At 28.6% G+C, this 25,060-nt stretch overlaps 1 protein-coding gene and 2 non-coding genes across 3 annotated transcripts; 1 reads left to right on the top strand and 2 right to left on the bottom strand.

Moving 5' to 3' along the window:
- The first annotated feature begins 513 nt into the window (after window positions 1-513).
- LOC122270421 (uncharacterized) lies at window positions 514-18,355 on the top strand. Its single transcript, XM_071178127.1, has 6 exons — window positions 514-638; window positions 5,987-6,037; window positions 9,336-9,456; window positions 11,436-11,560; window positions 14,936-15,060; window positions 16,293-18,355. Exons 1-6 carry the CDS (start codon window positions 578-580, stop codon window positions 16,722-16,724), a joined length of 915 nt encoding a protein of 304 aa, XP_071034228.1. The 5' UTR covers window positions 514-577; the 3' UTR covers window positions 16,725-18,355.
- Window positions 18,356-22,003: 3,648 nt separating this feature from the next.
- On the bottom strand, window positions 22,004-22,301 carry LOC147815740 (signal recognition particle RNA). The gene has a single exon (XR_015432168.1).
- Window positions 22,302-24,762: 2,461 nt separating this feature from the next.
- On the bottom strand, window positions 24,763-25,060 carry LOC147815741 (signal recognition particle RNA). Its single transcript, XR_015432169.1, has one exon.

Below are 25,060 nucleotides of genomic sequence, written 5' to 3' on the forward strand. Positions count from 1 at the left end.
AATTTATGAGGATATTGTGGTAAAATTTTATTTTTTAAAATGATTTTACAACTTATTTTTATGTCTAGTATTGTAATTGTTTTTAATAGTTTCTTCACAAAATATTTCTTTGTAAAAAATTTAATAATGCAATAAAATAAGATTATCAGATTTAATGTTTTAGTGTTCTTAGTCATTCATAAGATGACTCTGATTGCTGTATGTTTGGTTAAATATTTTTTAGACCCCCTTACTTCGAACACCATTGATTGGAGAAAAAATAAAACTTCGAATTTATTTTAAACTACCCCCACCCCGACTTAAACAAAGGAAGATGTTTTTTTTTCTTTTTTTTTTTTTAAAATTAAAGTCAGTGGAACTAAAACAGGACTAGCCAAAGCAAGTAAACAAATGACGATCAAAACCACTTTGAAAAATCCCTCTTGCAGTCAAGAGACTCCTTCATATTTCCTTAACTTTTCCCCTAAGTACCAAGTAAGAAATTGCGATTACCAATGTAGAAGTGAAACAAATGTCATTTTAGTTTCACTTTCACTTTGTACTAAGTGGGAATCATAATACCGATTTACGAAACAAAATGGGCAATAGAAATGCACGTACTGAAGATAGATTCAATATTTCTTTGATTGGAGAAGCATGTAAGTTTATATATTTTTAATAATATTTATTTATTTATTTAACCTTATCTTTAAATTGAGTAATAATTTCTTTCAAATAGGGCAATGGTGTCTGTAGATAAAAAATATTCTTATCATTAACATTTTGCAAGTGTGATTTTGCATTGCTTTATTAATCTTTGTCATAAAAACAGCATTATTTTATACACAAAAATAACTGAAAAGTAGTAATCAGCAGACATATAATTTGTTTGCAATTCTTCATGGCATCTGATTGAGTTAAAATCGGAAAGTTTGATTTCGTTATTATTATTACCCATATTTGAACTTTAGTTCAATAATACTCAAAAACTCTTTAAAATTTTAATGTCCAATTTTTAGAAAGAACAGTTTTTTTTGTATGCTTGACATTTGAGGCTGAAACCATTTACTTGTTATTTTAATCTAGCTTAAAATTTATTTAAAAAAAATTCAATATTTAACAATGTAATTAGTTCTATTTCATTTTTTTAAAAATGTTTTTAAGTTTTTAGTTCAAAATACAGGAAGTTTAGTTCAAAGTGCATTACTATTTGACATATTTTATATATATATATATAGAATATGTCATATTATGTTTATAAATATGTTTATATTATATATATATATATATATATATATATATATATATATATATATATATATATATATATATATATATATATATATATATATATATATATATATATATATATATATATATATGGGTCATTCTCACAGAAACAGGCATTTTCATGTCCCCAGTATATTTTATGTTTGTTTTACAGCTTACGAAAAAAAAAAATTCAGGGAAAGTGTCCTTCAGAATGCAAGCTAACTAAAGAATAAAAATAAAATTATCAATTTTTTTTTTTACAAATTCGTGTTTTTTATTTCAGAATACTGAAATATAGAATTCAGAAAATCAATTTTAAATTTAATTTCTGATAAATATATTAACACAGCACTATTTTAAACTTTGTCCCCAGTGTTTCGCGTCATTCCCTCGCAACAATGTTCTTATCACCTGCAAAAATATTTTAATAAGAACTTCAGAAGTTAACAACTGGCATCATAGAACAAAATTGCAGTATGTTTCCATCTTCAACTTAAAGAAGCGTTGCTGTGGAATAAATTTGAATGAATCAAACCAGGTAAAATTTTTTACATTTGTCATTCCCTCATGTCATTTTTTAGATTAAAATAAAATACAACTTCATCGAGAAAGTGGATAATTATATGTTGCCTTGTTGTATGAATATAATTGTATGTGATTGACTTCAGAAATTAATTAGGCCTAACTGTTATTTTTTAATTTTATTGAATTCGTCATTCCCTCAATAGTGTATAAAGTGAGGGAATGACGCTGAAGTGAGGGAATGATTCAAGATGAGTATATTATTAAATTTTTTTTGTTCAATCGTGCCAGCCAATTTTATATCCTAAACCTGTAAAAACTATTAAATATATAAGTCTAGTATGTTATCATTTTCAAACTTTAGGTAGATGTAACTTAGATAAAAACATGTATTAAAATAAAATATCATTCCCTCACTATTAGTGTCATTTCCTCACTTTTTAAATAGTGAAAATAATTAATTTACTTATTAATTAATTTGAAAAATAAATTAGAAAATTAATAAATTAATTTATTAAATTAATTAATTTATTTTCTAAATTAATTAATTTATTTATTAAATTAATTAATTAATTATTAATTATTATAAATTAATTAATTATAAATTAATTATTTAAAAAATTAATTAATTTAAATATTAAGTATAATTTATAGGATATATACTTTCTTTATAATGCCATTACATATTTCTATTAATATAAAAAATTTCAGAGCTTTTTATTCACTTTACTTTTTTGGGATTTTATGAACTGAAAAATGACAGTTTTCGTGAGAATGACCCATATATATATATATATATATATATATATATATATATATATATATATATATATATATATATATATATATATATATATATATATATATATATATATATATATATATATATATATATATATATATATTTGTAATTTATATCTATATATGTATCCTTTTTTTTAAAAAAAAAATCTGTGTCGAAATCAGTCGGTTTATCTTAATCTTATTTTGAAATTATATTAATGCTAATAAATTTCAAATTTTATTTTATTTTTTTTGAAATAAACCAATTAGTTTAAAACTGACTCGTCTCCTGAACTACTGCACTGTAAAACTAACTTATTTATCACATACAACTGAGTTATTGTAAGAATGCTGACTTATTAAAATGTTTGCATTTTTACTAATAACTCAATATATATTTTTATTTGGATTAATAGTATTAAAATGACGAAAGCTATGGAGAGAGACTGGCAACAATTCTTGTGTTTCCTTTTTTTTCGGATAGAGTTTTCGCTTAAATGTTTGATGGTTGAAGAAAAATTAGAGGAAATAAATTTTCAGGAAAAATCTCTGACGAAAATATACTTATGAGAAGGTTATAATATATAATTTAGGACGCACACTGTCAAGAATGAAGCAGGTTATTTTTCTAGGCTTCAAAAATTTTATCCAATTAAACTTTCGAACAATGAAATTTTGTCCAATGAAACTTATCCAATGAAACAAATGTAGAGATTTATTTTTATTTAAAAATTTTGTTTTCCCGTGAATAGTGGTTTTTGATTATTCATATTATATTGATATTTTGATTATATATTTTGAAACTACAATTCACGGTGAAATTCAAATCATTCCGCAATTTAAGGGGAAAATATTCGATTTTCACTATTTTAAATTTAACTGATTTATCAATTCAATTCTATTAATGTATTTAAGTTATGTCCCCGTTTAAAAATTTTAAATAAATATCTAGCAACATCAAATCCTTCCCTCTCTTCTTTTGCTGTGTTATATTTATTCGTTTTTGTTGTTGTTCTCGTTATTTTTGGCTTCAATTGACCAAATGATGATTTCGAGTGAGAAATTTCTTTACAACAGTCAATAAATAATCATAATTTATTGCAAAAATTTTAAGAAAACAGCACGAAAAAAAATACTGCAAATTGCAATAACTTTCAAGCAAATTGGAATTTTTTAAAAAAAAGTGATAAAAGAGAATTAGCGTTTATTTCTTCAGCACATTTTCTTTCAGCACATTTTCTTTCAGCACATTAAATTTCATTTCTGTGTTAGCAGTTTGGCAATCGGCAAAATGGTCGAAATAGTATTTTTTTACTAGTTAAACAGTTGATAATAATCGAGTTTTTTTTTTCTCCTTGTACAGAGCAAAAAAAAAAAAAAAAAAAAAAACACCTTAAATAATTTTTAATCGAATGATTGGATTTTCGTGTACTAGAACTCAATCTTAATGGTTCAAAGAGGGGACCTCATATCTGCTTATTAATTAGTGCAAATGATATTTAAAGTTACGAAATCAGACACAAAAACTCTTTGAATAAATATATTTTCTTCGATCGATTTGGTTTTCTGATCACTGAAATGTAAGCGGTAGACACGATCTGGGAAATATGGTCCCTATTCTTTGGTCAGGAAAGTTGCTCAAAGTTTCGACCCCTTAATGTTAGTTTAAATTGGTTTTCATTTTATTCCGCTAAGTTTTGAGAACTTTTTAAACTAAGTTTTGGGAACTTTTTTGCCCTCAATTGTAAGCTTTGCTTATCCAAAGATGATTCCAGGCAAAAAAAGCTTTTAGTAAATATTTATTATTACTTTATTTAATAGTAATCGAAAAAAATTGAATTGTATACATTTTTTACATCATTTTAAACGATGTAATTTTTTCTGACAAAATGCAAAGTTTTGGGCGATATCGGACGAATAGTTCCTGAGAAATCAAATTTTAAAAAATTCGTATTAAATTGCGGCCAGTGGAGGAAGCGTCCTAATTTTTATTTTAACTTAGCAGAATATTTAATTGCTTTAGACATAGATTTGTCGATGTATTTCCAGTCCTATCCTGTTTTTTGTGAGGAGTAACTGTCCCCTTTAATATTTCTTGCCTTAGATATTTCTAAGATATTTGGTTTGATATCTTTGGAACTTTGATATTTCTAAGATATTTGGTTTGATATCTAAGGGCCTTTGATATTTCTAAGATATTTGGTTTGATATCTAAGGGCCTTTGATATTTCTAAGATATTTGGTTTGATATCTAAGGGCCTTTGATATTTCTAAGATATTTGGTTTGATATCTGAGGGCCTTTGATATTTCTAAGATATTTGGTTTGATATCTAAGGGCCTTTGATATTTCTAAGATATTTGGTTTGATATCTAAGGACCTTTGATATTTTTAAGATATTTGGTTTGATATCTAAGGGCCTTTGACATTTCTAAGATATTTGGTTTGATATCTAAGGGCCTTTGACATTTCTAAGATATTTGGTTTGATATCTAAGGGCCTTTGATATTTCTAAGATATTTGGTTTGATATCTAAGGGCCTTTGATATTTCTAAGATATTTGGTTTGATATCTGAGGGCCTTTGATATTTCTAAGATATTTGGTTTGATATCTTTGGAACTTTGATATTTCTAAGATATTTGGTTTGATATCTAAGGGCCTTTGATATTTCTAAGATATTTGGTTTGATATCTAAGGGCCTTTGATATTTCTAAGATATTTGGTTTGATATCTATAGGGCCTTTGATATTTCTAAGATATTTGGTTTGATATCTAAGGGCCTTTGATATTTCTAAGATATTTGGTTTGATATCTAAGGGCCTTTGATAATTCTAAGATATTTGGTTTGATATCTAAGGGCCTTTGATAATTCTAAGATATTTGGTTTGATATCTAAGAGCCTTTAATATTTCTAAGATATTTGGTTTGATATCTAAGGATGGCCAAAAAGTTATTTTTGAGGCATTTGATGTAATGGGAGAGAATAAAGCAAAAAAGAAAAAAAAAGAGGTAGATAAAAAGACTAAATGAAGATGAAAGTGAAGTAGGTGTATAAAAATAAATTGAAAAATCTTATCAAATATTAAAAGGAAAAATGAACTTATTCTGTCATAGAATCTTATCTTTGTAACTTAATTTATATAAAGTTGTATAAAATTTATTGGTTACATTTTTCTACTGATATTTTAAAATTCCATTACATAACTCGTTTTCTAGTTACTATTGCAAACGAACAGGTGACTATGTGACAATTGAATTTGACATATTTGAGGTAAACCTTTTGAAACATAAAGATTGGTACTTCATACGTGAAAGTATGAACATTTTAAAATAAGGATAAGGATTTTCTGTTTTCAGTTTTATAATGATAATATTTTATGTATTTTCCTTTTATTTACTTATATTTTATTTAACTACTTTTATTTTTTAGTGGTAGGAAAAACAAGTTTACTTGAAGCATATCTAACTGGAGAATTTCACGGTAATTACATCCGTATTCTCTCTTTCGTATAAATTCTTATTCAAAATCTTTTGAAACATTTGGCATGAAAAGAATAATTATCTACTATAGTACTGCTTACTTGTCCCAAGCATAGACTTAAAGCATTTGGTCTTTTTACAAATAACAAATTTGAAACCACTAATATTCCTGAAACCTCATTAACAGCAGTTCTTAAATTATTTATTGTAATGCCTGAAAAATATTATTTTTCTGTTGTGGGGAAAGGCGTTATTTACCGTGCCAACTTTCATCTAACAAAAGGTAGCTCAAGATTGAATCAAGTTAGCATATCTTATATACTAGTGAATTGTTGTTTTATAATCGTAGTGGTAGTTATGCCACAATACTCCCCCACCAGAATTTTATCAGGGTTAGAATTCGAGGTGCGGATGCCACTAGTTGCTGTATCTGTGAAAGACCGGGAGGAATGGAATAAGGTGACCTGGTTTTGAGCTTTAGCCATGAGAGCTGTATTAAGTTCATGGTTGTGCGTGAGGACTCTCCTGTGTTGCTATTAGCTTTCGAGTGTGTGCAGTATCTCGTTGTGTGAAAATTAGACTGAGAAGCATCAGCGCGAGGAGGACGGTGGAGCAGTCACAAATAGCAAGTCAACTGTTCAATTTGGACAATACATCGAGGTAGTCGTGATCATATCACTGCCGCAGGTCACCAATGTGGGGAAAGGTGTATTGACCATCTTTCATCTATCAAAGGTATCTCACGATGGAGTCAAGTTAGCAAGTCTTATATGCTAGTGAATTGATGTTTAATAATCGTAGTGGTAGTTACGCCACACTGTAAAGCATCAAGTAAAAATAAAAAAATTAAAAACACTATTGATAACAACTATAACTAAATATTGAGTGGCTGGGTGGCGCAGTTGGTTTGTCGTCGGCCTTCTGAGCCCAAGTCTGCGGGTTCGATCCCCGGCCCAGACAACGGATTTTCGGGATGCAGAAAATCCTCAGCGGCCATGTCGTATGATTATGCGGCATGTAAAAGATCCCTGGAGTGCCTTATTGGCTCTTGGCATTTCCGGCAAAATTAAATTCCTAGTGCACTTTATCATCCAAATAGAGTCTCGGTGCTGCCATCTAGTATGACAGAAACTAGACGTCCAAATTAACATGACCAACGGTATCTCACCCATTGTGGTGGTCATGAAAGAGTGGATACCACCTCTGGAGAACGCATTAGGTCTGCTCATCGGCAAGTCTGATTGTGCAGCTCATTGGAAATAAAAAAATAACTAAATATTGACATCTGCAATTCTTTGCGTTTGAACAAAATCTAACTTCTAGATTATTTAATTACAAATAAGCTAAGAATCTTTATTTTATATGAAGAATATATTCATTTATGTGAAAGATATCCTCATTAAAAAAAAAGTAAGAATGACGAATGCATGTAAACATGATTGCTAAAAATAAAACATTTGCACCTAATTTGAAGCAGTAAGGGCTAGTTTTTAATAATGAATAACTTAAAGAGGTAAAATATGATTTTAGAAAGAAAACATTGATAGTTTTTGAGTAAAATAATGAACGAATTTTTCGGTTTTAAACTTTACTTGTATTACATCAAAAAACTAGTTACTAAATACCAATTTTTTATAAAATGTTTTGAATTTAATATTAAAAATAAATATGAATCAGTAAAATTAATTAGGTTAAACAGTTCATGTATTCTTTTGAAGAGCATGTATAACACTTGTTTAATCACTTGTCATTATAATTATATATAATCACTATAAATAATCACAAATCATATATAATCACTTGTCATTACACTTATCAAATTATTGTGCTACATATTAGATTTCACACATATTAGATTTTTTTTTTTTTTTTGCTTAGATCTTTTAAAATTAAATCAATGTCTTACATGAGACAATAAATTTAAAAAAATATCTATTAAAATATTGTTTTTTCATTTTAACATCCGTTTGTGGTATCATTAACAATTGTTCTCTGTCAATCGCGATATTCTTTTTATTTTAATGAAAAGAAGATGAGTTGCACACGTGTTGAGTGAATTTCTTCAGCAAATAATCTTTCGCCAAAATAAGCTTTGTAAAAGAGCCAAAATCTGTTGAGACCTCGACAATTTGTGATTACACGCACGGGGGTATATAACTTCATTACAATAAACAGTATAGATATTATGTAGAATAAACATATACAAGTGGGCTGAGCCCCCTGCTCGCTAACGCTCGCCAACACCCGAAAATTGCTACGCAATCTTATATGGTTTGCTTCGCAAACCAAGCTCGCTTCGCTCGCTACTAACTTAGGTACATTGCAAATGCACAAAATTCTACAATTTCAAGCAATAATTCAAATCCATATAGCAATCTTTTTTTAAAAAAAAAAATTACATCTTTTTGGTAAATACTAAGTCATTAAAAAAAATTTGTATTCAAATAAATGACATGTAATTCCTTAAACCTATTAGAAATGTGCTGTAGTATTAAATCTTAAGATAAAATTTCTAAAACTAATATCTCTTTAAAAAGGTTAAAATTTTGACTATAATTAAGTCTATTAAAAATTGAATAAGTGAATTGCAATGGAAAAACCTGCATAAACAAATAAATTCTAGTAAAACAAATAAATTCCTGTAAAACAAATAAATTCGTGATATAAATCAAAAATCGTCAAATAAATTCCTAATATTTAAATTCGTGAAAAAAAAACGCTTTCGACAAAATACTAAAATAAAGATCTATAGACAAAGACTACTCACTTCTGCCTAGCTTATGCTCTCCCTGGTTATTTCAGTTTCCGTTTTTAAAAGCGCTATATGTTGAGCCACCTGACCTAGATTTGGCATGTGACATTTTTAGCGGCAATCATTGGTCGATTTTCTAGCGTTGCCATTCGGGGAGTTGTAATGAGGCTTTTTTTATCGCCGTGTAAGAGAAATATATATATGGATAGCTTGGTAAAGGTCTGGCTGCAATAAAAAACGTTCAAATTTAACAATTTTCAATTAAATTTAATAAAACAAAAACACACAGAAATAAAAATAGATTCTCCAAATCAATAAAATATGTAATAATTATTTTCAAATTTTGTTTTCCGGTATTTTTTCTCAGTTTTCACCTAAGTGTTCGTAAAACGAAAGATTCCATTGCATTATTGAAAAAAGAAAAACATGTTGAAAATTGTTATAATTTAAACGCAATTTTGTTTAAGGATATGATTTTTTGCATTCATTACTCAATCGTATCAGATGTGATAAGTCACTCACGCGCTAACTGATTTTTACTTCGTAGGATACAAAAAAAGAACCCGAATTCATGGTAAACAATGTAAAATTAAAGTACAGAACTTGGATGCAACATTTTATATTGGTAACCATTCTGTTAATGACAAACATAGAAATATACCGATTGGGTAAGTTAAGAAATATTATTTTTAAGTATGATTTTTGATGGGCAATTTTGCCTCTTTATTGTATTGTACGTGATGTATTGTACGTGATGTATTGTACATGATGTACTTTGTTTGTCCATGATGTAACGCTTGCACCTTAAAAGGGGCAAACGTTTTCATTATGTATAAAAAGTACAAACTTTGGCATGACTTAGAACAGATCTAGAGGCTATATGAACATGTAAGGTCATTTTCTGATGAAATTTTTTTTACTGAATTGAATAAAATAAGATTCGAGTTGAAAGGTTAAATAATTTTTCAGTTATAAAGGATTTCTTCGTAATAAGCGCAATTCAAAAATAGTACAGATACAAAAAAATCATTTAAGCATTTGAAATATTAGCCCTCTTGATTCGTGTTTGGACGCATTCGATTAAATGTAAGAAAAATACATATTAGAAATATACAAATTAGAAAATACATCACTTGCCTGTATAGCAATGCAAGATGTTTAAATAGGTGCAAGTGCAAAATTGGATATATAAAGCGCTTATGACTTCGAAACTGTTAACCCAATCCTCTCGGAAATAATTTCCTCTAATTCAGCATGAATAATTACATCGAAAAATATACATAACATGTTCAGATGGCAAAGTCAAAGTGTATAGTTAAGTACGTGGAAAAAAATACCTTTCAGATATGAAAACCTTTGCACCCTTTCAACTATTTGTTCTATCGACTTGTGGCTAATATCATTCGGTTTAGCTTAAAATAAAACATACGAAACATACTCATTTGCTTAGATAGTAATATCAGATGAGTAAATACCAGTGATGGGCATCATTCACGAAAATTTTATTCATGACTAAATTTATTCAGAATAAATTTATTCTGAATGGTTATTCATATGAAAATTTAGTCATTATTCATCATTCATTATGCAAATGTATAAAAATTTTTGAATAATGATTGATGAATAAACTCATTAGTCATGACTAATTTTTCTGAATAAGATTTTGAATAACCAGCAAAAAATGCAATCGATATGTTTTTGTCTATAACGAGATGCAAAACATCGTTTGCTCTTAAACGTCTTATTTTAGGAATTAAACTATAAAACTAAGACAAGTATGACTATTTATTTTTATGTTATTTTAACTTACTCCAGCGTAACATACTTAGTTGTGCTAAAAAGTAGGTTTATAACAGTTTAGTTACTTAAGTTCATTTTAAAATTTTGTTCTAAAATCTATAAAACGCAATTTTTATAGTTTTTGAAAGCAAACGATAATATTATTTTAAATTTTTAAATAAAATTTTAACTTAAAAAATTAAACGCTTTTTTGCCATGTAACCATTTCTCAAAAGTATGCATTATGTTAGACAAAAGTAAATTTTCTCAAACATTAAATAAATATACTTGAAAAGGATTAACGTTTTATTTGTAGTTGTCATAATCGTAGTCAATTGGAGTATTCCGTGCCCATTTTTGTTGACCAGTGAAATTATTCAGTTATTCTTGACTAACGAATAAAGGATACTGAATAACGAATAATGAATGATTTATTCTTTATTCATAATATTTCTGACTAATGAATAAATCTTTATTCATCATTCATTATTCAGATACAATAAAAAAAAATCGAAATACAGATAAAAAAAAATTGAAACAGGTTTAAATGCTAAAAGAAGTTTGAAAGTGTTTCAAATAACTGAAATTCCCTATTATAATTCTTATAGAGCAATCCAGTTTGTTTAGATATTCACAATTTGCCTTTTATCAATAAACATTTTTCAGGATTTGATTACCTTTTTGCTTTTCCTTTGCTTAAGTGTTAAATTACTACTTCTAATGTTTATCTTCATTTTTATTTAAATTTTAACAAAGAAATCTATATTAAGGGTGGTGATTGGGTGGTGGAACACCTTTTTATTACAGTTTGAATAGATTTTTTATATCTTAATCCAAAAATAAAATAATCTTTTCACTTCGTATTTAGGTATTTTATAACAATGGAAGGTGCTCTTTTGCTGTATGATGTTACAAACAAATTTTCGTTTCTAGAGCTTTCCAAATGGATTTGGGAAGTGCACGATTATTCTCCAGACACCATTATATTTATAAGTATGTTCTTATTTTCTACTTTTTTGAAATATATATTTACACTTGAAAACAATGAATTGATAAAAAAATATGAATTCTCCCATAATTTTAAAATTTGGTAATAAGATTTCAAATCTATCACCTATAACTGTTACACTTTTTTTTTTTTTGCACATTTTTACCCATTGGCAAAATGAGTGTTTTTTTGGGGGGGGGGGGAGTTTGATGGCGTGCGCACCTTATTTAGACGTCATCATACCTTTCAACTATATTCAAGAGTAAAGAAAACAGTGCGCATGCGTTGTTATGGCGACAGCTGCTGTTTGATAATAATTTTAGAGTTTTTTTTTTACTTTGTTTTGCTGCATTTATAATAATGATTATCTTAGCCTGATTTTTTATAGACTTTTACAACTCTTTATTTATGATTGTAGTGAAGTTGTTCTAGTCAAAGGTATAGTGACATGAAAAAAATGGAACAACGCACATTTTCCCAAAGGGTATTATTTTTTTTTGTTTTCCAAAAAATAACTTATAAGAAATTGAAACATTTCTGTTTTAAGGAACTAACTTATAGAAAACTATAAAGTTTTTTTTTATTTTGATTTAATTTTTAAGTTTGATTTTGATTCAACTTTTGGCTTAATTGTAATTCCTTTTTTGGCATTTTGGCTTTGATTTTTTTTTAAATTTTAAATGAATTACCGAAAGCTGTTTTTACACTTTTATTAGTTCTTCTAATTAACTAATCTGTATTAGCAGTGCAGCATTTCTATTTCATATGCAGATGAACTGTTTTATTGATGATTTAAATCCCAAAGTTTTCTAAATACTAGCCTTAAGTGTTTTATTTTCTCATTTTTCACAATTAAATATTGATTTTTTTCGGCTTTGTATGTTTCAAAACTAATGACTTCACTTGATCCACCAATCAGAGATGGATTGAGACCTCTCATTCCACTTCTATGATTAATAAGACGTCTCAATGAGGGCTATCAGAGGTGTATTGAAACCTCTCATTTCACTTCTATGATTAATAAGACGTCTCAATGAGGGCTATCAGAGGTGTATTGAAACCTCTCATTCCACTTCTATGTTTAATAAGACCTCTCAATGAGGGCTATCAGAGGTGTATTGAAACCTCTCATTCCACTTCTATGATTAATAAGACGTCTCAATGAGGGCTATCAGAGGTGTATTGAAACCTCTCATTCCACTTCTATGTTTAATAAGACCTCTCAATGAGGGCTATCAGAGGTGTATTGAAACCTCTCATTCCACTTCTATGATTAATAAGACGTCTCAATGAGGGCTATCAGAGGTGTATTGAAACCTCTCATTCCACTTCTATGTTTAATAAGACCTCTCAATGAGGGCTATCAGAGGTGTATTGAAACCTCTCATTCCACTTCTATGATTAATAAGACGTCTCAATGAGGGCTATCAGAGGTATATTGAAACCTATCATTCCACTTCTATGATTAATAAGACGCCTCAATGAGGGCTATCAGAGGTGTATTGAAACCTCTCATTTCACTTCTATGATTAATAAGACCTCTCAATGAGGGCTTTCAGAGATGTATTGAAAGCTCTCATTCCACTTCTATGATTAATAAGACCTCTCAATGAGGGCTATCAGAGGTGTATTGAAAGCTCTCATTCCACTTCTATGATTAATAAGACGTCTCAATGAGGGCTATCAGAGGTATATTGAAACCTATCATTCCACTTCTATGATTAATAAGACGTCTCAATGAGGGCTATCAGAGGTATATTGAAACCTATCATTCCACTTCTATGATTAATAAGACGCCTCAATGAGGGCTATCAGAGGTGTATTGAAACCTCTCATTCCACTTCTATGTTTAATAAGACCTCTCAATGAGGGCTATCAGAGGTGTATTGAAACCTCTAATTCCACTTCTATGATTAATAAGACGTCTCAATGAGGGCTATCAGAGGTATATTGAAACCTCTCATTCCACTTCTATGATTAATAAGACGCCTCAATGAGGGCTATCAGAGGTGTATTGAAACCTCTCATTTCACTTCTATGATTAATAAGACCTCTCAATGAGGGCTTTCAGAGATGTATTGAAACCTATCATTCCACTTCTATGATTAATAAGACGCCTCAATGAGGGCTATCAGAGGTGTATTGAAAGCTCTCATTCCACTTCTATGATTAATAAGACGTCTCAATGAGGGCTATCAGAGGTATATTGAAACCTATCATTCCACTTCTATGATTAATAAGACGTCTCAATGAGGGCTATCAGAGGTATATTGAAACCTATCATTCCACTTCTATGATTAATAAGACGCCTCAATGAGGGCTATCAGAGGTGTATTGAAACCTCTCATTTCACTTCTATGATTAATAAGACCTCTCAATGAGGGCTTTCAGAGATGTATTGAAAGCTCTCATTCCACTTCTATGATTAATAAGACCTCTCAATGAGGGCTATCAGAGGTGTATTGAAAGCTCTCATTCCACTTCTATGATTAATAAGACGTCTCAATGAGGGCTATCAGAGGTATATTGAAACCTATCATTCCACTTCTATGATTAATAAGACGCCTCAATGAGGGCTATCAGAGGTGTATTGAAACCTCTCATTTCACTTCTATGATTAATAAGACCTCTCAATGAGGGCTATCAGAGGTGTATTGAAACCTCTCATTTCACTTCTATGATTAATAAGACCTCTCAATGAGGGCTTTCAGAGGTGTATTGAAAGCTCTCATTCCACTTCTATGATTAATAAGACCTCTCAATGAGGGCTATCAGAGGTGTATTGAAATCTCTCATTCCACTTCTATGATTAATAAGACGTCTCAATGAGGGCTATCAGAGGTATATTGAAACCTATCATTCCACTTCTATGATTAATAAGACGCCTCAATGAGGGCTATCAGAGGTGTATTGAAACCTCTCATTTCACTTCTATGATTAATAAGACCTCTCAATGAGTGTCGGCTTTGTATGTTTCAAAACTAATGACTTCACTTGATCCACCAATCAGAGATGGATTGAGACCTCTCATTCCACTTCTATGATTAATAAGACGTCTCAATGAGGGCTATCAGAGGTGTATTGAAAGCTCTCATTCCACTTCTATGATTAATAAGACCACTCAATGAGGGCTATCAGAGGTGTATTGAAAGCTCTCATTCGTTGTTGACATTAGATGAACGAAACACACTCTGAGATTGTTTTAAAATTCGAAAAAATGTTTGTAGTAATAGAAGAGACTTCTATCTTCAAATTCCACACATTTTTAACGTGAAATAAACATAATACTGAATAGCAGCACTTGAAAAATGACAAATTCGAATTTGCGCAAAGTAGCCCCGAATGACGGTATTGTAATAATTTTCCTTTTTTGTTGACAGTTGGTGCTCGATCCGATCTTCAGGATCAAAGGGAAGTATCATATGAGATGGGCTATGAATTTGCTAGAAGTTTAAATCTCGAGTTTTTTGAATGCAGTGCCAAAACTGGTGAAAATGTAAAACAAGTAAGGTGTTATAACATGTTTGACCGTTGCGTTCCAGACAAAAGTCTTTATTTATAAGTAGAAAATTACACTAGTTTAGTTTTCTGTACTCTCGGCAAATGTAACTTATAAGCATTTATAGTTTTATTTATAAGTATAAAATATTTAGCATGAAATTGTTTATAATCTTGTTAGAAGAGGGGTAGACAAACAAATGCTAATTATAATAACATTAGCAATTATAAAGAAATTAACCAAACAAACATGAAAATCCTTCGATTATGAAAAAAAAACTTTAAAAATACACAATGGGGAAAATAAAAATAAAAGCCAATTTGGCACACTTATTTTGCATGCGTTATTTCTTTAAAATTTAACAATACCGTTTCATTATAACTCAAGCTTCTTTTTTCTTAGCCCAGTTGACATCAATGTCGTTTTATTCATTAAAGATACATTTTAAGTACTTAAATAAACTGCAGACCAGAATTACGATGTAATGCGTGTTCAACGTATTGCATTCAATTTGTTGCACATTTTTGCAAAGACTGTTGCGTAGTTAGTTCAGTCAGAATAACTAAGAATTCAAATTTCAAGAAAGTACCTAAAATTCTAGATTGGCATTTTTTGTGTAAGAAAAAGTAACCAAAACTAAGTGTTTTGGTAAGTAGCTTATATTTAATTTTGATAGCTTTACTTCATTGCCACCTAAGTGTTAGTTTCTACCCAGAAAAATGTCGAAACAATCAAGACAGTACAAGATCTTAGAAGAAATAATATTAAATTATGAGAATAATTATAAGAATTATAGTTCTTATATATTCTTATGAGAATAATAATAATTATTATTATGAGAATAATTATAAGAATTATAGTTCTTATATATTCTTATGAGAATAATAATAATTATTATTATGAGAATAATTATAAGAATTATAGGAATAATAATAATTAGAAGAAATATATATGCTTGCGGATAGTGTTCAATGCCCTGTATATGTAAAAAAACATCCGTCCCTCTAAATAGTTTTTGTACTACGGAATCAAATGTCGGAAAGCTTTTTTAATAATTAATGTTAGATTTAAAATTGTTTCGTAAAACCCCAAGTATCTACGAACCACTGTTAAAAAAAACTTTTAAAAAAAATTTTTTAACTTGAAGGTGAACTATGAGTTGAATAATTAGAAAAATATTTGTCTTAATAATCTTTTTCAACAATTTTTTTTTCCTTCTAAATATCGGTTTATTACAGATTTTTGAACACATGGCTTTCAGAATCCTACAAAAGGAAGGATTGATACCACCTGATGAAAGGAATATCTCTCGGTTTGAAATAGAAGGAAAATTTCTCGAATCGAAAGGAACCAATGAGAGTCTCCCTACTTCCGTTACAGAAGAAGAAAGACTTAATGGATCTGTTACTGTAACAGAAATCATTAATCATAAGCAAAGAGATGCAAGTTTTCCAGAAGATGGAAACTCACAGATTGGGAGTGAAGGAATGACAAAGGAAAAAGATTGCACTCTGTCTTCTAAATCAGGCAACAAAATAAAGCCGTCGGTCATAAATGAAAATTGTGAATCTTCAGATGATAAAAATGACGCAGTACTAGAAAAAGTAGAGAAATCAATCCTTTCTGAAGAGATGCTATTTGAAGGAAAGTGTCCAGCGTGGTTAGCTTGAACAAAAGCTCATAAATTTATTCATTTTTTTAATCTCAAGATATTTTATATCAATCTGTTCTGTTCTTCATCACCCAACTATAGCCAAGCACCTAGCCCAATTTTTAAGGCTATATTTTTTATCTCCCATGGTACAGGAATGTCACTTTGATCCTGGTCAGACGATATGGATAGCACACCCCACGCAACAAAAGGTCTTGTAGTCACGACAGATTTACAAATCAATCGTGTTAGTTTCGAAAAATGTCAATTATTCATCTTCTGAAGCATTTATTAGAGCTAACCAAACGGTATGATCCCTCAGAGGATAAGAATGAAGTTATATTACAAAAAAGTAAAGTAACCAATACTTTCATAAGAGCTACCAGAGGTGCTCCTGGAAGAAAAGCATCCAGCTTGAATAAAAATTGTTAAACATGCCAATTTGCTTTTCAACACATTTCTGTTGTTCTGTCTTAGGATATTTTTTTTTACCATTATGTTCATATTAGATGTACCATGCACAGAAAAAGTAAACACCGTAAATAACTTTTGATCTGATAATAAAATTTTTCCGCACTAGAACTTAATCTTAATGATCCGAAGGTCTAAGCTTAAACATGCTATTAAATTACTGAGGACGATACTTTAACTTACGAAATCAGACACCAAGATGTATTTCCTCTGAATAAATATCCATTTTTTGATGGATTCCCCAAAATATGTGAGGATAGTCACAATCTGGAAAATGTGATCCCAATAGTAAGCCAGGAGAGTGATTAGTATTTTCTCCCCTTTAAGTTAATTTTTCTTTATGCGTATTTTGTTTAATTTGAACATTTCTTAAGCGAACTGAAGGATTTCTGCATACAATTATGAAATTCTCTTTTTCAAAGATATTTTAAAATGCAAAAAATATTTTTCATAACTATTTATTATTTTATTTAATAATTGTCAAAAAAGATATAAATTCAGAGGCATACAAGTTTTTATATCATTTTAAAGTATATATTTTCACAAGAAATCAAATTTTAAATTTACGACTTTTTAAAAGATGAATAACTCTGAAAGTATTCTACCGATTTCTTTCAAATTTTGCATTTTGTAAAACAGTGTAAAAACTTGTATACCTTAGGATTGAAAAAATTTTCGACTATTATTAAATAAGAGGATAAAAATAATAAATAATTGTTAAAAATGATTTTTTATATTTAGTTATTTTTTTCATAAATGAATTTTATAATTGCGTAAAAATTATTTTCGACTTGGTTAAAAGCTTCTCGAGATATAACGTCCTACACAAAAAGTTGAACTTAACTTATAGCATTGCAAAATTTTGACTGCTATCAAGTTTAAACTGTTGGTTCCTTAATTTCTGGATTGCGACTACCACTTATATTTTTACAATCAAAACTCCTGATCTGTCGAAAGGTATTGCTTAATCTGCAAAATTGCATTTTTACGTCTGATTTCGTAATTTAAGATTTCGTCAGCACTAAGGAATTAGCATATATATGGTAAGGCCTTTAAACCATGAAGGTTATTCTTTGTACGTGAAAATCCGTTTATTAGATCAAAAGTTATTCAAGTTGTTCACTTTTTCTCCTCACTCCTCATTTGCCATAAATTAGTATACAAATACCTTCTGTTCACTTCATTATATTTTATTGTTAAATATGAAATAAAAATTAGATTTTTTTAAAAATTTGATTTGTTTGCTTTTTTTCGTTGGTAAAATGTTTTATACATCCATTAAAGGTTACTTTTGTTTTTCATGAATGAATTTTCTAATTTCTTTTAGTATATATAAAAAAATTAAATACAAATGAATGTTAAATAATGCATCATTAAGAGTGTGAAGATGAATACGTAAGTTAGTAATCTCAAAACATAAATACCTAGAGAAAAAGAATTACCAGACTATAATATCATATCAAAATAAGGAAACAAAGAAATCTGCAATAATAATGAACACTTGTAAATCTTGACATTCTTAAGACTTCTTCTGTTTTAAGCTTAAAATTTAGTTGAATATTGCTTTCTCCTAAAATTGACTTAAAAAAATATTAGTACTGTTTATACATTTTTAAAAAAAAATTACTTTAATGAATTATTTTTGTATTGTCATAGCTCTCAACAACGTATTATATGTAGGTAAAAGATTAAAATAATTTGGAATTTTTCCGAATATAGTAAATGTGGTGAATAATTTATAACGGAGAATAATAAATAATTTATTATTTTATTTTATAATGCCCTCTGGTTTGTGAAATCAAACACTTATTGTCATTTCTGAAAAGGAATTAATTTTATATACTAAGATAAAACTTTTTTCATCTATCAAACTTCGGATCAGAGGATATTGAAATTAAAACTACTTGGTCAGTCATCGAAATTTAAAGAAAGCTGTGACTGAGTCGTATTTTGAGAAGGAAGGTCAGAAATATTTTACATAAGTTTTCAAAAAATTCTTCCGTTATCAGTCTAGTTGTATAGTATACTAGAACACAAAATTTACACTAGGTTCTTTTTTTACAACTGCTTAAATGACTAATTATTTTCCATAAAATTTTTTAATAAGATTTAGAGTCTGGGGTTTGTTGGAGCGTGGATGGGTGAGATAAACACATGTGTAGTAAAGGGTGGACTTGAAAATTAAAATTTTCAGCTGGTAGTCAGTAGACACTAATGACCTAGTAGCCACTTTTTTTCTTCTCAAACCCATGAGTTGGTCACCGATATCGATGAGTTGGTCACCGATATTATATTTTCTTTCCTCTTATAATTTAATTTTATGATTTTGCCGTGGAGCACAAATTTAGAAGCAAAAAGTAAAATTAATACCGAAAAGACACACATTCGTTTCAGAAGATCAAAAAAATAATCGCCATACTAATATTGGCGCCAATGATTGTTTATAGCTACCAAATAATTTGTGCACTTTGAGAAAAAGCTTCAAATTTTTAGCATTTATCATTTTTAGCATCAGAATATTCGGACACTTGATATACCTGGGGAAAAAAAAGATGTAAAAAGTACACGAGTAGACTTAAATATTATTATTTAGATAAATGAGCTACTTTTTCCGATGTATTCTGATATGCTGATTCGAATGAAACCAACAATATGTCAATAGAACTAATAGATCAGAAATTGTTGAAGTTAAAGTATAAAAAGTTCAATTTTGTATTTACACTTATTTATACTATTTTGCTAATTATTTATGCTGTTACATATTAATTTATAGTATTTCACTTAATATACTAAGTAGTACTCGCCTTAGAAACTGTCTGAATTTAATCTTAAGACGTAGAGGGGACACCAGGGGCCGTTTTATATGGGTTTTTTTTTTCTGAAGCTCTAATAACAAACAAAACTATATAATTATATTTTTTAATTATAGTAAACCGTCTAAAAGTTACTAAAAAAAGTCTGATGTCTGATATTTATACTAACAAATAAATGTAGTTAGAATTTCTTTTTTGTATTCATATTAAAAAACGTATCAAAAATTTATTTTGTAAATTAAAGAAATTTAATTAATGAATAATTGTTTATGTCAGAATTTAATAATTGCAAATAATTACAATTCAAATTTGAACAATTATTGTTTGGAACTGAGCCATGTTCGAAAGACTTTACCATTAATATAGAAAAGACACCAGTGTTCGATGCTATATCTATTTACCATAAATTATTAAATTGCTAAATGTAATATTTTTCATTAATTTTCCTAAATTAATACAATATAATGAAAAAAGTATGAAAAGTATGTTTAATAACAATTTTGCATCAGTGTTAACAAGCGTTTCGATTTGGTGAGTCAGAAAAAAAATTAATTAAATATTCATTCGCATGTATTAAAATTTATTTTTTCTATAAAAAAATTTTTTCGTCATCAATAGATGTCACTGTATTATCAAAGATATAAAATTTAATTTCTGACTCAAAAATTTTTTTATTAAAAGAATATTTAATGTTATTTTTCAGTATATTTCGGAGAAAGATTTTTTCAAAAATATCGTAAGGTATTTCCATTAATTTAATTAACATTCTATTTAATATTAAAAAATAATTGTAACAGTTTTGCTAAAGCTCATAGTTTAAAACTCGCCAAGGTTTAAAATAACAATATTTTTTGTATCAACGTGCTGCCCTCTAGTGCTATAAAGTGAAATTATTTTGTACAACTCTTTTGTTTTTATTACAACTTGACGTGTAGTATTATTTTCAGTATTAATTTTTCTTTTATCTTTAAGCTACTTGATGAAATATCTTTCTAAAAAGAATAAAATGATATGTTTGGTGACTAAATTGGACAGTTGGAATGATTTTTAAAATAAAGTTTTGTATTAACTGTATTTTGAAATAAGTTCCCACAGTTTTATTTAGCGAACTAATTTATTCTTTTTATGCCACTCGTCTTGATTTATGCAGCAGCTTACATTTTATGCAAAACTATATAATACTAGTGTGTTCATAGATTTGAATTATTTATAGTGTAATATTTATATTTTTTAAACTGTTTTAATTTTTCTAATTTACTTAAAAGCAACTTTATGTTTGTAAAATTGTTATAATGATAAAATAAAAAATCAATGTCTTTTATTCTTTAAAAAAATATATCTGACTAAATAGACTTAAAAGTTTTTTTTTCCTATTTTAAATGTAAAAAATCTTTGTCCTTAAACTAGAGATAATAGAAGTGAAAGTTTTTTCCATATACCACTCACACATGTAAAATTAATTTTTAAATATCAGAAATACTTATGGATAACTTAATGGATAGATATGTAATTGTATTAGGCTAGCTGATCGCACATTGTCTTATTATTTTTATTTAATATTGTAATAAGAAGCTATGATTATTAATACTGTTAATCTTGATTAAAAAAATAAGTATGAAATACGCGCAGTTTCATCGAAATGAAATTAAAAAAGTATTTAGTAGTTAAATAGTGAAAAAATTAATATTTTATTTTTTATTTTTCATTTTTAACTATATATAATAAGTTTCTAACAATAATTTTTTTTGACGAACTCTATTCTAAAAACATATTTGTTAAAATATACGCTTAGTAAAAATTAACATTATCAGTTTTATTAAATATTTACTATTCATTAATAAGTTGCGCTGCCATCCCCAAAATTTCTGTATTATATTTTTATACATATATATTTACATACCTATACCATTTTTCTTATTATTGAAAATTTATACATCTGAGTATAATGATGAATTATATATTATTTTTAATTTCAATAAAAGAAAAAAATCTAAAAATTTGATTCTTAAAAAAAAAAAGACTGTGTCCAACTGTATTGACTGGGCTGCCAACCAATCTCTATTCACAGGCGCTATCCCATTACTGCATGATGCGGGAGCTTTTGCCTGCTCCGTTTCCGGCCTGGGCCGGTTCGCTCCGCCTTAGACGACCTGGTAACTCCGGACTCCTCCGGTTCCACCATATCGACATCGTGCTTAATGCGGACGCCTGATCAACATAGACGAACGGAGGACAGAACTCCCAACCTCAAGCCGTCCTACAGCCTAGACCTCCAAGCAGCTGGATTACAAGACCACGCCACTGGTCCCGGTCGACAGGTAGAAAACACCTGAGCTTTATAAGGTTGTGTTTCTGAATTTCTCTCTAGAACATCGCCATCTATTGTCATTTATTGTAGTGAATGTTTCGTTTGTTCTTACTCATTGAAAAAGAAAGTGCGTGATTTGTTTCAGTGGTATCAAAATCAATATATATATATATATATATATATATATATATATATATATATATATATATATATATATATATATATATATATATATATATATATATATATATATATATATAACAAAAAAACATTTTATTAAGCCAATCTTATGTAAGAAGGATAATTTAATTACAAACATAGTTACAAAATGCAAGCATAAAGATCTTTTATGTTCGATTCTTAGATCAATAATGAGACAATTTAATCAACTAAATTGGGGTGAAACAATTTTATGTTTATAGGAAATTATCTACTACAATGAAATTTACTGAAATTATAAATTATTCTATAAAATTATTTGCATTCTTTACATAAGATAGTTCTTTAGTAAAGAATGTTTTACAATTTTAAGTTTATGAAAAATTATCTACTACAATGGAATTTGCTGAAATTAAAAATTAGTCTGTAAAATTATTTGCATTCCTTACATACGTTAGTTACATAAGATAGAAATAGAATAAAAGCGTTTTTTCCTATTTTTTTTTTTTTTTTAAATTAACGATCATTTGCTTTTTATTTTAGTTGACCGCAAAGTGAAAAAGGAGTCATGATTTTGATTGGTGGTAAAATAACGATTATCGACACTTTTTTTTTTAATATAGTAAATAATTTAAAAAATTGTAATTTCTACTTCTGCTCATTATTTTTCCTCAGTAAGTTATTTAATACTTCAACTTCACTTTTAACCACTTTCCGTTCCCAAAACACTCTCTACTTTTTAAGAATATTTACTAAGATTTTTAATAATAATCTAATGAAAAACATTTTTTTTCCTCTCAAGTCATTAAATCTTAATTTTGTCAGTTTATATTATTTTAATTAAAGATCGATATTTTTTCAATTAATTTTTTTAAGTAATGTGCAACCTTATTGTAAAAACAGTTGGTAAATAAACCATACAATAACTAAAAGTTGCAAGAATAATATAGGGAGTGCTCTGAATTTAATGTAATTGAAAGAAATTATTGAGCTTGTTACTTAGTCGATATAGTGACAAAAAAAAATTTTTGGAGTGTTTTTTGTGCCTAGTTTGCAAATTTTAAACCTGTTCATTGGTAATCCTTAAAAAAGTAATTGAATTAAGTTATTTGAAACTTATATATCCTCGATTTTTAATTTAATTCTTAATTTAATTTTATTCTTTGTTTTGAAAAAGTAATTATATTCACTGTGCATCGTTTGCCGCCGTAAATATTAAAGAGTGGTCTCAAGTTAGTCACAGGTGAGGACAGCAAGATAGGGCGATAAGTCTTTTTCAATGCATCCTTAAAAATACCTCTTGTTGTTGTTTCTAATGCCACTTGCCATTATCATCAAGCCTGCTGAGTAAAACCAAGCAAATTTAAGGCTCTTAGTAATCCTATGCATCTAAGGCTCAGGTGAGCTTGGATTAAATTTCTGTGGGCTTGAACGAGCTCGGGAACCGAGCTCGAGTTCATCTCTACCCTAGAAGTCTTCAACACCCACTGGGGAGTGACAGCGCCATGGTTGAAAACCTGGGCACTAGATAATTGGCCACTCATTTTCAGAATTATGTCTCATTATCTACTTTAGATAAATTCATGTTTAGTAAAAATATATTAAAATAAACAAATGTTTTTATTTTATAAATTTTTTATTTGCCATGCGTAATAGTTGCAGGAATGTGGTTCCCTTTTTTATCGACAACGCTGTGATTCTCATTGTCTTTCACTGCAAAAAAAAAAAAAAAAAAAAAAAAAAAAAAAGTTTTCTTTCTTTTTTTTAAAATTAAATACGTAGTAAGTACATGTCAAGAAAAATTACAGTTGGGTGTGTCTTAATTTTTTTCCAATTGAAAAATTTCAAGAAGTCAATAAAAGTCTATAAGTGTGCTCATGCAATTTATATGTTATTTCTCATTATGGTTAGGTTTTGGTGTTATTGGGATATAATCAAGTAAATTATCTGAACGAAAGTTTATCCTACCATATATTCAAATAATCCCGAGTAAGAAAGATAAAATATTGGAAATATGTGCAGTTGTACGCAATGCATGTTTGGAAACCATACATCGCTGCAATATTTTACGCAAGGCTATTGTTAATAAAAATTAACATTTATATAAGTTTAATATATACCTACTGCATATTAATAAGTAGCGTCGCCAATCCAGAAATTTGGATAATATTACATTTATATACATTCATTTACACACCTATTACATTTTTCTTATTAATGAAAATTTATACATCTGAGTAATTTAACGATGAATTACATATTATTTTTAATTTAATTAAGAGAAATAATCTAAAAATTTGATTAAAAAAAGACTGTGTCCGACTGTATTGACTGGGCTGCCAACCAATCTCTATTCACAAGCGCTATCCCATTACTGCATGATGCGGGAACTTTTGCCTGCTCCGTTTCCGGCCTGAGCCGGTTCGCTCCGCCTTAGACGACCTGGTAACTCCGGACTCCTCCGGTTCCACCATATCGACATCGTGCTTAATGCGGACGCCTGATCAACATAGACGAACGGAGGACAGAACTCCCAACCTCAAGCCGTCCTACAGCCTAGACCTCCAAGCAGCTGGATTACAAGACCACGCCACTGGTCCCGGT

The sequence above is a fragment of the Parasteatoda tepidariorum genome, chromosome 2 (assembly GCF_982258835.1).
Source record: "Parasteatoda tepidariorum strain Cologne lab strain chromosome 2, Ptep-v5.0, whole genome shotgun sequence".
Lineage (NCBI taxonomy): Eukaryota > Metazoa > Arthropoda > Arachnida > Araneae > Theridiidae > Parasteatoda > Parasteatoda tepidariorum.

Bases quoted from the DNA above. Each gene is read 5' to 3' on its own strand.
- LOC122270421 (XM_071178127.1), top strand. From the start codon at position 578: ATGGGCAATAGAAATGCACGTACTGAAGATAGATTCAATATTTCTTTG. The intron at 639-5,986 runs GTAAGTTTATAT...TTTATTTTTTAG, and splicing joins TTCTTTGATTGGAGAAGCAT to TGGTAGGAAAAACAAGTTTA. The intron at 6,038-9,335 runs GTAATTACATCC...TTTACTTCGTAG, and splicing joins TCTAACTGGAGAATTTCACG to GATACAAAAAAAGAACCCGA.